The following is a 15,850-nucleotide window of genomic DNA, read 5'->3' on the forward strand; positions in this document are numbered from 1 at the left end:
CTGTCTGCTCTGAGGCAGGCACTCAGTCATGAGCCACTTCTCACAGCGTGACAATACCAGTTCTGCTTCCACTCATCATTCTTTCTCGGTATCTCTTAAATCTTAATCTTTGTTAATAAAACAGCATTTGTTTTCACTACAAGTAGATTACAGTGCTATTATAAAGGACCTGATCCAAGTTGTGCCAGTCAAGCTGCGTGTACACTGTCTTGCTGGGGGGCAGCTTACCTGGTAATTGCTCTGAGTGTCCAGTGATGGGCTGGAGTCTGCAGGGAGCGCTCTGACGACACGGGGGTTAGCGTGTACCTAGCAATAGCCTGTACCATGAGGGTGAGGTCTGCAGAAACCTGCAAGTCAGTGCTTGTGGGGCCAGAGACCGCTGGTTTCAGCAAGCTGAACCACACCAGACTGTTACACGCTAAGGTGAAGTACTGACCAGGTGCTTCACAACCTTGAGTGCCCCAGGGAAGCGACAAAGAAATTTGCTGTTATATGACTCAAAAGGCCTGCTACTTAAATACCTTGTTGGTCTCATTCAACAGCCAGCCAAAGCCCTTTACTCCAAAGGCTGCCTCACTGGGAGATACATCTAGACATGTGACTGGCAGGCCATACACAGAATGGAGAACTTTGCCTGACTCTTCTGCTTTCAGGAGGTAGACCATATCTTCAGCAGCTGCTATGGTCACTGGACTCCCAACAACATCTGGAACCAGGTGGAGAAAGTTGACCTACGACAGCATAGACATTTCTTAGTTTTTAACACTTCAGTTGAAAATTCTTGTACATTGTAATCAGAAATACACAGCATGGCCATACGCTAAACAAGGTTCTTTAATAAATGAATTAACACACAACTCCATGTCTAAAACCACCTTCTTGGAACCAAGTTTCTTTTGTTTTTTTTCAAATGGTGTTTGATTTTTGGTCTATTTGTAGGAGTCAAACCTCCAAAATTCAACAGAATACTACTACACAACATTTTTCATCTAAGACTCTCAGGATGTGCACATTTATTAAAGAAGAAGAATTATTTATTAAGTCTCATAACAGGCCTAGAAAATAGGTACACGTGTGACACAAAAACCCACTGGTGCCAACAGGCAACGGGTTCACTGTTGTGTAACAGCAACTCCTACCAGGTCTGAAAAACTCTCTACATCTAGCACACCACTTTCACAGTATTTATCCATAAATAATGTCAAGTGAGGTCGCTAATAAAAGCTTATGTCATACTGATCCTCATAATAATTGTGAGATGTATGGATGGATGACACTGAAAGGTTTTAAAGTCTGTCATCAACGAAAGAGAAAAACAGGTTTCTTCTAGACAGTAGGTAAAACATGTACACCTCTATCTCGATATAACGCTGTCCTCGAGAGCCAAAAAAATCTTACTGCGTTATAAGTGAAACCGCGTTATATCAAACTTGCTTTGATCCGCCAGAGTGTGCAGCCCCGCCCACCCGGAGCACTGCTTTACCGCGTTATATCAAGGTAGAGGTGTATCTGTCAAAATGTAAATTAACCATTGTAAGCTACTACAATGGAAGCCCCATTTACATGTGAAGTCAACAGGGGGATGGGAAATCAATTGGGAGACAAGACTGAAGACTGAATCACAGGGAGTTGCCTTGTCTCTGGGGTCAGACAAAGAACTTTGGGGAACATAAGAAGGAGGCAAAAAGATATTTTTTTTCCTGCACCTGGGGATTTAAAGGGACAGCACTTTTACATTCATGAAAACAGGCTCTTAACCAAGCTCAGCTGAAATGTTGCAAAAGACATTTAGGGTGAGAGAAGTTCCTTTAGACAGATGATTAGCCTGTTAAAGTTAAGTTTAGTCTCTAAGATCAGTGTTATGATTTTGTTTTGTGTGTTACCTTTCTGCTTCCATTATCCTTACTCGCTATCTCTTAAACCTTAGCCTTGGATAATAAACTTCTGATTGGTTTCACTATAAATCTCTCTCAGTACTGTGATGTTATACAGAAGTTGATCCTGAATTGAACCAAAAAGGCTGATAAGCACACAGTTCTTCTGGAGACAGCTGACCTGGTATTTCTGTCAATGTTCAGAGGATAAGGGGCTGGATACTACAGGGGAAAGCTTCAAATTGCCTCAGGAACTGTGTCGCACCTACCATTACCCTGCAAGGCAAAGTGAGGGCTGGCAGAGCCCAGAGGAGATTGTTTGGGTGGCTAACAGACTGGAGGTGTCAAGGAGTTACCCAGACAAGCACAAGTGAGTCTCTTTCCTGCTGGAGGCAACTCTCAGTCCTGTGCACCTCAAGAACTATCACCACATATTAACAGAGTCATTTTAGAGATGGGGGAAACTGACGCAACACGGGGTTACATCAGGTGACCTGCACAAGGTGACAGTAAGTCAATGGAAGAGCCAGGAATGGAGCCCAGGAGACCTGACTTTCAGTTCCCTGCTAGAACCACTAAGACCACAGAAATGTTGCTAGGTTAAAGTAATGTGCTGGTGAAACTGGTGAGGGGTTCTCAACCTGGGGGGTCACACTCAGGTGTGGGGAATCATGGTCACTCTGCTTTTCCTATACTGCTAAACAGGAGAGGAGTTGCTGGAATTTCCAGTATGAAAGGGTTGAGATCCCCTGAAACAGATAATTGCATGCAGTGGTTTCTAATCCAACCTTAGAGATAACTGACAATGTCTTCAGTGTTTCCTTAAAATATTAGAAATTGGTATTACATACGGAGGAAGGGGAAAGAATACTGAAGGTGGATATCTTTCTGGATATCCACAGAAATAAACATGATTGAGAACTTCACAATTACATGACAGGGTGACCCAGTTCCAGTGGAGTTCTTTCTTTGTTGTTTTAATATTTTACTACAAAACGTGTCAAAATTGTTGGCTTCTTTGTTCTGTTTTTAAGTATTCTATGGATGTTTCCATTTAGAAGATGGGGAAGTTGTATTAGGGTTTGTTTAATCAGAGCTCTATAGCCATTTGCTGTACAGCCAGTTTTCTTGTACTGATCGGAAATCAGAAGATTTATACTTTAATATGCTCATTTCTTCCCTCACACCATTTAACAGACTTGGCCCATAATAAACTTTGGATTTTTAAAAAAGAAAAAATAGCCTCAGAACTCCATAGACAGAAGGTGTAATCTAAAGAAGCTGTGCAACCAGTTACAACTTCACAAGTGACAGCATTAGCTAGCTTGTGATATCCTGCCTCAGAACTAATCAGCTAGTGTTGATCTGAAATTCTATGTGAGAAAACCTTGATCTATAAATGAGCCAACTTAGTTTAATGTTGACAAAAAATAATTAAAAAACAACAAAACCTCCCACACCATATGGGCTCAGCTTCATTTTCACTTGTGGTTTAGGCCAGGATTTCATCCTAGCTCTTCAGGGATGAAAGACATGCATTAACTCACTGCAATACCAGTTAGCTGCTAATGCTCTCACATAGTTCATGCAACATCGTTTTAAGGTCATTGTAAGATCCCTCTTGGCCAGGAAGAATTCAGAGATCTGGAACAGTTGGAATCAAACTGACCAGCCGGAAAATACTCACCAATTTCTGGATTTCAAACTGTGCAATAGTTTGCCAGTATCCTCTGTCATCAGGGCTTTCCACCTTGACCTGGAAGCCAGATGCAGATGCTATGACTGCACCCTCCAAGCCAAGGGCCAAAGCCTGTATCCTTTGATTGTGCTGGTAATGATGGATAGGTTCACGCCCTATCATGAGACTCCAAACATTAACAGTCCCTGCATATAAAAGGCAAAACAAATGATTCTGTGTTACCCTATTTCATAAACAAAAGTAGCTTGAGGATGGCAGCATCTGTGTATTAGTGAAATGGGTTGGCACACAGGAGGCAGGTCCTGGAGCACCTTCAGGACTCACTCCCTACAGCCACTAGAGCTCCAGCACACTGCAAAGTAGTGCAGAGTGGGCTCTAGTGTGGGTAATAACTGTTCTTGCCCTGAGCAAGTCTTACACTGTGACTTTCGGAGAATATTGGTATGTGCCTTAACCCTGCTCCTCTCAATGCACTAGGGATGGAACTAACCATTCGCAAGAACACAAGGAGGTCCAAAAAAGAGCTGCTAATATAAGACTTATCTACTGTACACTTACCTTCACTTAACGGAAAGGAACTACAGTATCAAGGAAAAGCCAGGTTAAATGCTTCAAGTGACCTCTCCCTCACATTCTCTCACTCAAAGTGTCTTTGCATAGTTTTCGATTGTGCACAAGGGGACAGGATGGGAAATTTCAATGCCCTTCTAAAAGTGGAATCGAGGGTCTTATCCTAGCAGGGCAGTTACATATAGCATGCAACCAATGCTTAAATTCCAAATCTTGATGTTTCAGAGACTGGGGGAAATGCAGAGAAGATTATCATTTTTTGAAAGCTAAAGAGCACAGTATCCCAGGCTAGGGAAAAGGAATGTTGCTCCTTTTAGTGGCACAGATCAGTGAGTAACAGGTTGGCAATTGCACGGGCTTGTGGCATAAATCAAAAGAATTCTACTTAAAAAGTAAAGTACATAAAGTCAAGCACTTTAATTTCAATTTACAAGAGTAAACTGGAGTTATCAGTGTACTACAGATCAGCAGGGCTGAACACTCAAAGTGAGTTAGAGCTCACTCCCAAGCTTCTCCTGCATTGAAACGGAGCAGCAATTCTTCAGCCTGACAGACAGGATCAGAGCTGGAGAAGCTTTCCCTCTACTTGAGCATGGCCATTAATGATGGAATGATTAATGGTGGCTACTACTTCAAAAGGAGACATAAAAGCTCTGACAAGCAGCTGTGGACAGGCACCCATGCCAGTTGCAAACGCCTCTCCTGTGTCCCAAAGGAGGCAAAGCGAGAGTGTGGTAATGAAACTGCTCATAGTGGAAATGGTATCGAAATGAGTTTAAATTGATTTATGTTCACTTTTGTTAAGATTATTTGGTATCTTGAAAGTGCAACCACTATAAAATAACGCAGACAATCCTTAAGGCCTCTGTCTAATGGCACTCCCGGAGAATATTTATATTCCTCGTTATGGGAATGAGAACCATAATGGAGACCATTTTTGTTTTATTAGTGATGCATATTTAAATTAATCTGCTATTTACCTAAATAGTTAGCCGCCTCTGTTTGTGTGCCCAAAGCCAAAACTGCAATTAGGCTTCCATTAAAAAAATAAGTCCCAACTAAAACTGTCCCGGTGGAGTCGTAAGGGCTCAGAGCAGAACTTTTCAAAATTACTTCTTAGCCTAATGGTAATTATGTTAATTGCTTGAAAGGTAAATAACTGCTGAATTGGTTTTGAAAAATAGAACATTAGCACATGCCACATGCACACCCATGCATTTAAACCTGTTAACTTGTTTTAAGGATGGTGTAAACCAGTGTTTCCCAAATTTGGGACACTGCTTGTGTAGGGAAAGCCCCTGGTGGGCCGAGCCAGTTTGTTTACCTGCCGTGTCCACAGGTCCAGCCGATCGTGGCTCCCACTGGCTGCAGTTCGCTGCTCCACGCCAAAGGGAGCTGCTGGAAGTCACGGCCAGTAAGTCCCTCGGCCTGGAGCAGTGAACCACAGCCACTGGGAGCTGTGATCAGCCGGACCTGCGGACGTGGCAGGTAAACAAACCAGCCCGTCCTGCCAGGGGCTCTCTCTACACAAGCAGCATCCCAAGTTTGGGAAACACTGGTGTAGGCTATTGTTTGCTTTGGAAACTGTAGCTTGTGCATCATAAAGACTTAAGGCTTTTGTGATTTTTGGTTACCTCACTTTATAGTGACCAGCAGGTCCACATCTCCAAACTGGCACAATAGGGCTGAAGTCTGACCTCAGGCACTTTAGATCAGCTACTGAGTACACCAATATTGTGCTTAGTTGGTTTTCAAGAAAGGAAGAGGTACATATTTCTGAGTATCCAAACTGGAGCTTTAATTAGATCTAATCTGAAACTTATCTGGGCAGGGCCCTGTGTTCATATTTTTCTGCTGAAAACCTATTCCACTTTTAGCACTCTACAAACAAGAGCACTGAAACACTGGCCGCAGAAGAGTATAAAACAGAAACAGAGAGTGAACTGCTTCTCTCTTCATAAAAGAAATGTTTTGCCTTAAACTTGGGGGTTTATGCAAGACAGCATGAAGTAAGCCCACCACACAGAAGACTGTTCTATCCCATGAATAAAATGGAGAACTCTAGGATTCAGTGTTTTGGTCTCAGAGTTTGAGAAGCAAAAACCATTTCATTAGAATGTTTATGGTACATGGTATCCATTAAAACCAGAAAAGGACTAATCAATGTACATAGCATCAATGTACATAGCATTTTACCAAATATTTAAAAGACAAAGTCTCTGCCCCAAGATGCTTACACTCCAAATCAGAAAAATAAAATGCACAGAATACTTGTTCCAGCACAAGGGGATATGCAGACATCATTGGTAAGATCAGAGAATGACGGTTTTGTGAAAATACAGGATTCCAGGTTTGTTTTAAACTGTCAAGCCAAGAACAGAAGATGACCAAGGCAGCAGTTTGGAGGATGAATGCACAATAATATAGGGAGCAAGAGCCAACTAGTCTTTTTTTTCATTATGAGTGAATTGCATACCATGTGCACACATCTGTGTGTGTGTGTGTGTGTGTGTGTGATGTCTGAGAAACATGTATAGGGCTTGCTTGGTTCCAGGGAACAGTTAGAAAACACTTCCCTCAGGGGCACCAACAGATATGGATTATACAAGCTCTAAAGCAGCATTGCTATGAAGCAAAGAAATGGGAGTGCAGGTCCTTACACTCCAAAGCACCAGAAAATTTATTAATTAATGGGCAAGTCAGCCTTTGCTTTATTCACTCACATTGTACTTGATGGGACAAAATGGGGAAAAGCCATTTTTATAGCTGAAATTATCTCTGCTGAGATAACACACATTGTAAAGAAATATTTAAAAAAAAATATTAAAGCAGAGGATTTGCCAGGTTGGATGAGATCATTGATCTACCCAGTCTGTCTTCCTGCCTCCAGCAGTGGCCCATATTTCATTCCCACACAAAAAGCTTTGCTAAAGTGAAGTTAAGGTTGCAAGCACACAGCAGTGTTTGAGCACATATTAACTTCCGAGAACATTACAGTTTAAAAAATAAAAATCCATCAAATGTTAGAAACACACACAATTGTGAGTAAGAATGGCACTTCCACAACAAGCCAGAGTCACATCACACCCTTAACTCTGCTCCAGTGGAGCTGTGACAGTGCAGTATTCTCAGACTGACTGAGAAACTACTGCATCCTTACTTTCCTTTTTGGCTTAAGGAGACAGATGTTCAGCTGGATTGTGTAAGTGTGAGTAGTCAGTTAAGAGCAAGGTAGTGCAGCTGTTGATTTGTGATATTACAATCACTGCACTTGCACTTACTTCCTGATGATCACCTAGTATTAACAACCACTTGCTGCATTATGCCTCAGAGTGTAAGCTATCTGGGGCACAGTCTGTCTTTTACTCTGTTTGTACAGGGCCTCACACAATGCAGCCCAGATTCAGACTGAGGCCTCTACATGCTTATTTAGAACCAGACAACCACACAGGTTTTTCCCTGAGTAAGAAGCTGAGTGAGATGCTCCCTATTAGCAATGGAAGCTTCCCACGCAACTAATTTTATATTTAGTTTCACATATATTTGCCTCTGGTGCCAAGTACGATGCTTTACCACCATACTAACTTGAACTGTTTTCACATCTATGCTCTAATTTCATGACGTGGTAGGCCTGCATAAGCAGACATGCAAAATACTCATCTACATTTTTAAATGTTACATTGCAACTATCTGCCAGTGTGGGCTTGTCTATGCTGGCAGAGCCCCCTAGTGGAGATGCATCATAAGCTGATAGAAGTTCTGCCGACATAGCTACACCACCTTCGCAAATGACATTAGCTAAGCTTACAAAAGCGCTCTGTTGTTGGCACGGTTTTATCTTCACAAGGGGCTTTGCTGGCATAGCTATGTTGGCTAGAGACTGTGATTTTCTTCACAGTTGTAGCTGATATAGCTATGCCAGCAAAATTTTGTAGTGTAAACTAAGCCTATACCAGTGTGCGTCGCATCTCCTTGTTAGTAGCTAATCAAAATAGGGGATAACTGCCTACTACTGCTACCAGCTAATAGTTAACGCATTAGTTTAAGTGGAAATAGACTGTGATTAAATCTAATGACACCAGGTTGAAATATTGCTTGATGAACCACGCCTGGGGTTCACTTAATCAGCTCTTCCTCATTAAGACAATACTGTGCAGCTATTGGTTGCTGGTAACCTTGTAGATCGAGACGTAGGCCAGTCTAAATGTACATTATCTGCAAGGATCAAAGCAAGAAATCATCCATATAATTCCATTTTAGAACAGGGAACCTGGACATTGTGGTGGGGATCTTATTCTCTCACTTCAGCTTCAAAGCAATGCAGCCATGTGGGACTGCTGGAGCCAATGTGATTTACAGGCTGGTTTTTTTGGGGAGGCTGGAGGGAGAGGTTTTAAATGCAATTGTTCCTGGTAGTTCTCATCTATTCTGTTTAGGAGCCCAACTCCCACCTTTCCTATCCTGATCCAAGTTAATTGAATGTAAAACTTTTTATTTTTAAATAAATACTGTATTTTATTTTCAATAGGGGAAAACAGGAAAAAATTATGAACTGAAAACTCATGTTATCTGGAATACTAGCTATACTATCTACTATCTATGATATTGCCTGGAATTATAGGGAAACAAACCATTAATGAAATATGGGTTTTTTTTAAAAAAATAGAACTGGCCCAAAGTCTCATACTTGTTATCTTGAATCCTAGACTTTTGCCAAAAAACACTAGTAGACTGAAATGATAAACAGCAAGATCAGATATCATTCAGACTACTAGGGCTAGAAATTAACACTGAATACAATTGGGAAGTTGAGATTCTCATCATGGCTCAGTGAACAAGGCACAGAACTAGAAGTAAGAAAACTTGGATTCCGTTCCCAGCTCTGTGACTCGTTGGAGTTAATAAACTATTCCTTATTTCCTTTTTCCCATTTGTAAAATGGTTATAATTATACTTATCCCTTTACTTGGCAACCGCAAAATAGAAGGGACCTTGGCCAACTAGCTTCAGATGTTCAGCAGAGAAAAAAGACGGTTACTCACCTTTGTAACTGTTGTTCTTCGAGATGTGTTGCTCATATCCATTCCAGTTAGGTGTACGCGCCGCGCGTGCACATTCGTCGGAAAACTTTTACCCTAGCAACTCAGTGGGCCGGCAGGTCGCCCCCTAGAGTGGCGCCACCATGGCGCTCCATATATACTCCTGCCGGCCCACCCGCTCCTCAGTTCCTTCTTGCCGGCTACTCCGACAGTGGGGAAGGAGGGCGGGTGCGGAATGGATATGAGCAACACATCTCGAAGAACAACAGTTACAAAGGTGAGTAACCGTCTTTTCTTCTTCGAGTGATTGCTCATATCCATTCCAGTTAGGTGAATCCCAAGCCTTACAAAGGCGGTGGGGTCGGAGTGAAATGTGGCAGAATAAAACTGCCGAGCCAGAGGCTACAGCCTCTCTTGACTGCTGAACCAGGGCATACTGCGAAGCAAAGGTAAGGACCGAGGACCAATGGAGCTTCGCGACAGGTCTCGTGGGTAGAAACACGAGCCAGCAAGGCGGCAGATGAAGCCTGAGCCCTGGTAGAATGCACGGTGATGTGGCTTGGGGAAATATGAGCCAAATCATAACAAGTGGGGATGTCCGCCATCACCCAAGATGAGATCCTCTGAGAGGAAAACAAGCAAGCCCTCCCTTTGGCCCGCTACCGGGGCAGAGCTGGGGCACCTTAGGAAATGATTCTGTCAGCACAACATAATGCGAGCACTCCACAGATGTCCAAGGAGTGCAACGGTTATGCCCATTGCGTTGAGCTGTGGGTAACATGAAAGGCCAAAACACCTTAGGGAGGAAAGCCGGGTGCGGTCACAACTGCACCTTGTCTTTGTGGAACCTTCGTAAGAGCTCTGATCTCAGAGACCCGTCTGGCCAAGACTAGGTTGAGGCCCCAGGGCGGGGCTGGGCGGCGCACCCGAGGGTGCAAGCGCTCCAAGCCCTTGAGGGACCTCGAACCCATAGAGCGTGGGACACTGAACGTCCATCTTAGCCTGCTGGAAGGTAGGGACGGCTGCTGAGAGTATCCTCAGCGATGATACCGCCAGATCCTGCCGCTGAAGGCCAGAGGCAGGCCAAATAGAGGGGATCGAGACCTCAGCAGGAGCAAGATCGAGCGTACTGCAGCTGTAAAGGAAACGCTTCCACCTGGCTCGGTACGTTGACCAGGTGGAAGGCTGCCTGTCACCCCAACTCAGGTACGCAGGAGCCACCGTGAGGCGAAGAGGCTGCAGGTCCGAGTGACGAAGCCTGTCATTGCCCTGAGTGATGAGGTCTGGGCTGACAGGCCGAGCAACGTGGTATGTCAGTGCTGCCTGGACCACTCTGGAGTGATCATGATGACGCACGCTCCGCCCCTGCGGAATTTGAGCAGGACGTAACGAACCAGTGGGAACAGCGGGAAGGCATAATGCAGTTGGCCGTTCCACGGTATCAGGAATGCGTCCAAGATCGATTCCGAGGAGAGACCTTGGAAGGAGCAGAACACCTGGCATTTCCTGCACTCGCGGTGAGCGAACAGGTCTGTGTGAGGAACCATTTCCACTTCCGGAAAGCGGGACGCCTCACATGGGGCAGAGTGATGACTCGTAAGACAGGAAAGACCTGCTGAGTCAAAGAGATAAGACGTTCCGAACGCCTGGGAGAAAGGACGTCGCCAGCTCCATCGAGCGGGCCATGCAAAAGACCCGGAAATGGATGGCCTCCTGACAAAAAAGGGGGGAGGACTATGTCCCCCCTGAATGCTTATGAAGCACCTGGCCATTGTGTTGGCTGTAAACACCGAGATACAACGGCCTCGCAGCTGCCGATGGAACCCCTGGCATGCCAGGCGGACTACTCTGATTTTTGGGGCATTAATGAGGAATGCCAGCTCCCTAGAAGACCGAAGGCCTTAAGCTCGGAGGTGACCATAAGCACTCGAGCAGAGAGATGATGCGTCCGCCGTCAGGGGCAGTGAGGGCTGGGGCGGATGAAACCGCATCCTGTCCACACCAAGGAGGGGGTTAGCCACCACTCTAGGGAGCCTAAGGCGTTCGAGGGAACGGTGACTAGCATGACCATTGGCTCCCTGTCCAAGCGGTACGCCGAGGTGGGCCGGACTTGGAGAGGACGGAGGCGGAGCTTGGCGTGTTTGGTTACAAACTTGCGGGCAACCATGGACCCAGGAGACTGAGACAAGAACGAGCTGAGGTCGTTGGGAAAGCCTTCAGACCTCAGATGATTGATGCCATCGCCTAAAACCGCAGTTGCGATAAGCAGGCTCCGGCTAGGTAGGAGACCAAGATAGCCCCTAGGAAGCCCAACCTCTGCGTGGGAACCAGAGTGGATTGCTCTATAGTAATCATCAGGCCTTGATCTGTGAATAAGACCGTGACGATGCCCACGGCTGAGTGGGTTGTGTGTCAGAGTCTCCTCGGATAAGCGAATCGTCCCAATACGGAAAAAACGCATATCCGACATAGCTACGGTAGGCGGCGACTATGGCCGTAAACCGGGAGTATTCACCGCTGGCTATAAAGCGGAGGCATCTCCCGTGCGGAGGGAAGATGGCATTGCGAAAGTACGCGTCCTTCCTATCCAGGGCGGCATAGTAGCCCCCAGGAGGCAAGGATGGAATAATGGTTCCCAGGGATACCATGCAGAACTTCAACCTTATCCCAAACCGGTTGAGTCCATGCAGGACCAGGGAGGTCTGAGACCTGTGTTCGAGTGGGGAACTAGGGCATAACGGGAGTAAAACCCCTAGCCCCTTTCGTCCGCTGAAGGGGGACAGGGCTGGAGCAATTTAAAGGTGGTACCTATGCTCCATCGTGCGCAGGACCCAGCGACCTAAAAGTAACTGGGGCCATGCCAGGAGAAAGCGGGATCAGGATCCCGTCCTGCGACTGGTACACCGCCCTCCGGCGAACCTTGGAAGGTCCGTCTTTGGTCCCAGTGGTAATTGCGAGGGACCTCGACTTTGGCTTCTTAGGGGGCCTGACGTTTGTCTGCGACCACCTTGGCCTTGCCGTTTTCCAGAGTTCTGCCTCTGGCTAGGCACAGAGCATGGCGGCTGGGGCCATAAAGGCCCGCGTTTGGTCGCAAGCGTATACACGCTGAGACGCATTAGGACCCTATTGTCCAGCAGGCCTCGCAGTCTGGGGCTGTCTCTGCCGCGAAGATGCCTTTACCAACAAAGGGTAAATTCTTTCCCCCGTCCTCCAAGACGGCAGCGAACTCTAGGTGGGAGGTTCGAGGGAGAAACTCCTCCACCCAGGTGCTATAATTATCGCAGCTAAGCAAGGCTTGTTGCTTTGCTACCCAGAGGCGCAGGGCCCCTGCAGAGTACACCTTGCATTCGCCAAGGCTCTTTCTGCTTCGGGGCTGGCGCCCGCTGGCCATGATATCAGGATCGTGGTCCTGAGCATAAAATCTGCGCATATGGGATGACACGGATGCGTGTCCGGATGGCCATGGAGGTACTAAAAGAAGGCACGGGCCGAGTCTCTGACTCACTCGGACCTTGCCCAACTCGGCACCGGGGACCGGCATCGGGAGGCGTATCGGTACCTGGAACGAGATCCAGACCCGCAACCAGAACGGTGTCGGGAGGTCGACCGAGATCTCGAGGCTCGGAGAAGAGCTACAGGAGTCAAGGTACCTGCCCCGGTGCCAGATGTCGGAACGGTGCCGATAGCGGGTCGGCGAACGGGATACCGACCGGTGCAGCGAGTGTGACCAGTACCGAGGAAAACAGTACCGGGACTGCCAGTGGTGTCCGGCGTGCCGACAGGACTTGGAGTGTCTGCGGGACCGTGATCATGGACGGTGCCGCTCTGCTGTACTGACAGGGGACAGTCCCTTGAAGAGACTGTATTACCCGTACCGGCGGTGCCCGGGTCAGGCAGCACTGACTCTGTCATGGCACTGAGAGCCCTCGCCGTTGGTAACATCTCCGGCGTGCAGGGAACAGCAGGCTCAACCACAGTGCGTACTGGGGAGCTGTCAGGCACCGGATTCGACGGCCCTCGTGGGGCCGGGATCCACGGTACCGAGGTCATCAGAGCTTCGGTAGGTGCCGGTGCCGGGCGAACCGAGTTAGATAAGCTGTCTGGCTGCGGTGCCGTCAGCACTGAAGCAGCGGGAGTAATACGCTCAACCACGGCGCGTGCCGGGGAGCCGTCGGGCACCGGATTTGATAGCCCTTGTGGGACTGGAATCGACGGTGCCGATAGAAGCAGCCGGAACAGGAGCTCAACCACGGCGCGTGCCTGGGAGCCGTCAGGCACCGGATTCTATGGCCCTTGCGGGACCGGGATCGACGGTGCCGACGTCCGCGGTGCCGCAGCAGGTGTCGGTGCCGGGCGATCCGACTTAGACTAGCTCTCTGACCGCGGTGCCGTTGGCACGGAAGCAGCCGGAGCATTAGCTCGACCACGGCGCGTGCCGGGGAGCCGTCAGGCACCGGATACTACGGCCCTTGCGGGACCGGGATCGACGGTGCCGACGTCCGCGGTGCCGCAGCAGGTGTCGGTGCCGGGCGATCCGACGTAGACGAGCTCTCTGGCTGCGGTGCCGTTGGCACGGAAGCAGCAGGAGCAATACGCTCAACCACGGCGCGTGCCGGGGAGCCGTCAGGCACCGGATTCTACGGCCCGTGTGGGACCGGGATCGACGGTGCCGACGCCATCGGTGCCGCAGCAGGTGTCGGTGCCGGGCAATCCGACGTAGACGAGCCCTCTGGCTGCGGTGCCGCTGGCACGGAAGCAGCAGGAGCAATACGCTCAACCACGGCGCGTGCCGGGGAGCCGTCAGGCACCGGATTCTACGGCCCGTGTGGGACCGGGATCGACGGTGCCGACGCCATCGGTGCCGCAGCAGGTGTCGGTGCCGGGCGATCCGACGTAGACGAGCCCTCTGGCTGCGGTGCCGCTGGCACGGAAGCAGCAGGAGCAATACGCTCAACCACGGCGCGTGCCGGGGAGCCGTCAGGCACCGGATTCTACGGCCCTTGTGGGACCGGGATCGACGGTGACGACGTCATCGGTGCCGTAGCAGGTGTCAGCGCCGGGCGATCCGACTAGACGAGCTCTCTGGCTGCGGTGCCGCTGGCACGGAAGCAGCAGGAGCAATACGCTCAACCACGGCGCGTGCCGGGGAGCCGTCAGGCACCGGATTCTACGGCCCTTATGGGACCGGGATCGACGGTGACGACGTCATCGGTGTCGTAGCAGGTGTCAGCGCCGGGCGATCCGAGTAGACGAGCTCTCTGGCTGCGGTGCCGCTGGCACGGAAGCAGCAGGAGCAATACGCTCAACCACGGCGCGTGCCGGGGAGCCGTCAGGCACCGGATTCTACGGCCCTCATGGGACCGGGATCGACGGTGCCGACGTCGTCGGTGCCGGGCGAGCCATCTTAGACGAGCTGTCTAGCTGTGGTGCAGCTGGCACAGAAGCAGCAGGAGCAGTAAGCTCCACCACGGCGCGAGCCGGGGAGCTGCCAGGCAGCGGATTCCCTGGTCCTGGGGGACTGGAATCGACGGAGCCGAAGTCATCGGTGCCTCTGCAGGTGACGGTGCCGGATAACGCAACTGAGGCGAGCTCTCTGGCTGCGATGCAGGTGGCACGGAAGTAGCGGGAGCAGGGGGCTCAACCACGGCGCGTGCCGGGGAGCCGCCAGGCACCAGCAGGAATCATAGACTCTCTCGACCTCGGAAGAAGGGAGCGGTGCCGAGTCGACATCGGTGCCGGCGACGGTCGGTGCCGAAAGGCCTCGGTGGTACCGGCGGGGTCCGGTGCCGAGGAGGCGCTTCTGCCCGCCACTTGAACATCGCTCCGCGCCCAAGGTGGAGGGGCAAGTGAAAGTCCCGCACCTTTTTGTTCTCGGCTTAAAAGCCTTGCAAATGGGGCACTTTAAACAGGAGTCATGTAGATCTCTCTTCGGCCGCGGCTTCTGGCAAGCCGGGCCCCTTTTTAAAACCCGGTGAGCCATGCATGGCTCCGGCACTGGGCTCATGGAAGGGGCTACTTCCTGAACCCCGCTAACTAAACTAACCATACAAATATATATATAAAAGTGTTATAACTGCATAATTATATACGAGAAAACGAGTAGCTAGGGAAGTGGAGGACAGCTAAGCCGCGCTCCACTGTTCCAACGACCGACACGGGCGGTAAGAAGGAACTGAGGAGCGGGTGGGCCGGCAGGAGTATATATGGAGCGCCATGGTGGCGCCACTCTAGGGGGCGACCTGCCGGCCCACTGAGTTGCTAGGGTAAAAGTTTTCCGACGAATGTGCACGCGCGGCGCGTACACCTAACTGGAATGGATATGAGCAATCACTCGAAGAAGAACTTGAAATTTCAGTTAATTCCAAATCATCAAAATGAGAGTCTTATTTGTAAAGTGTAAAATCAAAGTTCAATTTACATACCTTTCACCAATGAAGAGATACAGTAAATTCACAGCAACATTTACCCAGGCCCCCTTCTTCCTTAAAGCATCTGCAAGCTACACTATTTGTGTTGTAACTATTTTGTGGCATGTTCTGGAACTTAGAAGCGTGCTACACATAGAAATGGAGTGTTTTGGTGACCAGGTCTGATATTACAAATACAGGGTGCTTGGTGGATGAGGGAATGGCTCTGAGAGCCTCTCACTCACCATCTTGACTACTGAG

General features: G+C 48.9%; 1 protein-coding gene across 1 annotated transcript in view; it reads right to left on the bottom strand.

Moving 5' to 3' along the window:
* The window catches only part of FBXW8 (F-box and WD repeat domain containing 8), a 74,044-nt gene that overhangs the window by 26,720 nt on the left and 31,474 nt on the right, over nucleotides 1–15,850 (bottom strand). Inside the window, exons 6-7 of the mRNA XM_030582452.1 lie at nucleotides 3,562–3,758; nucleotides 522–731 (exon numbers count right to left, since the gene is read on the bottom strand). Coding sequence (XP_030438312.1) covers nucleotides 522–731; nucleotides 3,562–3,758 — 407 coding nt within the window. The remainder of the gene's footprint in view (nucleotides 1–521; nucleotides 732–3,561; nucleotides 3,759–15,850) is intronic.

Source organism: Gopherus evgoodei, chromosome 13 (genome assembly GCF_007399415.2).
Source record: "Gopherus evgoodei ecotype Sinaloan lineage chromosome 13, rGopEvg1_v1.p, whole genome shotgun sequence".
NCBI classification, from domain to species: Eukaryota; Metazoa; Chordata; order Testudines; family Testudinidae; genus Gopherus; species Gopherus evgoodei.